Source organism: Chiloscyllium plagiosum, unplaced genomic scaffold (genome assembly GCF_004010195.1).
Source record: "Chiloscyllium plagiosum isolate BGI_BamShark_2017 unplaced genomic scaffold, ASM401019v2 scaf_10112, whole genome shotgun sequence".
NCBI classification, from domain to species: Eukaryota; Metazoa; Chordata; class Chondrichthyes; order Orectolobiformes; family Hemiscylliidae; genus Chiloscyllium; species Chiloscyllium plagiosum.
Window position 1 is genome coordinate 5,329 of NW_025206832.1, and position 1,426 is coordinate 6,754.

Sequence of the window (1,426 nt, forward strand, 5' to 3'; positions counted from 1 at the left end):
CCCGCTCCCTCAGCACTGACCCTCCCACAGCACCCACTCCCTCAGCACTGACTCTCCCACAGCGCCCACTCCCTCAGCACTGACCTTCCCACAGCGCCCGCTCCCTCAACACTGACCTTCCCACAGCACTCGCTCCCTCAGCACTGACCCTCCGACAGCGCCCGCTCCCTCAGCACTGACCCTTCGACAGCACCCACTCCCTCAGCCCTGACCCTCCGACAGCACCCACTCCCTCAGCACTGACCCTCTGACAGTGCCCGCTCCCTCAGCACTGACCCTCTGACAGTGCCCGCTCCCTCAGCACTGACCCTCCGACAGCAAAGGGGGACAGTGGGGAAGGGGGACTTTGTTGGGGGTACAGTTGATTGCCAGTCATCCTGAGGGACGGGCTGATTCCCAAACCATGGCGCTCTGACACGGACCGATAATGGTCAGAGCAGAACGAAACACCACATGCAAAAAAAATGTCTTGGGAAACTCTGAATGTCTGGGGTGGGGGGGGAAGAGAGGCTGGAGATTCTGGTGAGCTGACCCTTCAGGGTGAGCAAGGTTCTCCCGAAGGAATATCCCCCGTGCACACAGCCCTAATCTGAAACGCCCTCTCGCCCCAGACGCTCCCTCGGGCTCCGGGTTTGGCAAACGTAGCGTCCTTTTCCCCCCGCTGCTGCCTTCTCTTAACGTTTTCCTCCTCCCCTTTCTCTCCCTCTCCCACCTTCCCACGCAGAACCGAGAGATGCAAGACCGTCTGGAGTATGTGACCTCTCACAAGGTCTCTTCCTCCGCCACCTCCCAGCAATGCAATGGCCGAGTGGCCACAGACCCCCAGGTTATCTCCAGGTAAATGGGAACGGGGTGTGAGAGGGTGTTGGAGCTTGGAAAAGGGCCTTGGGGCAAATGGGTCTAGATTAAAATTTGGGATATCTGGGTCAGCATGGACCAATCGGACTGAAGGGTCTGTTTCTCTGCATCTAACATGGCTTTGTGCGGGGAAATCATGTCTCACAAACTTGATTGAGTTTTTTGAAGAAGTAACAAAGAGGATTGATGAGGGCAGAGCAGTAGATGTGATCTATATGGACTTCAGTAAGGTGTTCGACAAGGTTCCCCATGGGAGACTGATTAGCAAGGTTAGATCTCATGGAATACAGGGAGAACTAGCCATTTGGATACAGAACTGGCTCGAAGGTAAAGATAGAGGGTGGTGGTGGAGGGTTGTTTTTCAGACTGAAGAATTGTGACCAGTGGAGTGCCACAAGGATCGGTGCTGGGCGCATTACTTTTCATCATTTATGTAAATGATTTGGATGTGAGCATAAGAGGTACAGTTAGTAAGTTTGCAGATGACCCCAAATTTGGAGGTGTAGTGGACAGCGAAGAGGGTTACCTCAGATTACAACAGGATCTGGACCAGATGGGCCAATGGGCT

At 54.6% G+C, this 1,426-nt stretch overlaps 1 protein-coding gene across 1 annotated transcript in view; it reads left to right on the forward strand.

Annotated features, from left to right (window-relative positions):
* Positions 1 to 1,426, forward strand: part of LOC122546547 (tuftelin-like) — an 8,929-nt gene that overhangs the window by 5,322 nt on the left and 2,181 nt on the right. The window contains exon 5 of the mRNA XM_043685237.1: positions 725 to 837. Coding sequence (XP_043541172.1) covers positions 725 to 837 — 113 coding nt within the window. The remainder of the gene's footprint in view (positions 1 to 724; positions 838 to 1,426) is intronic.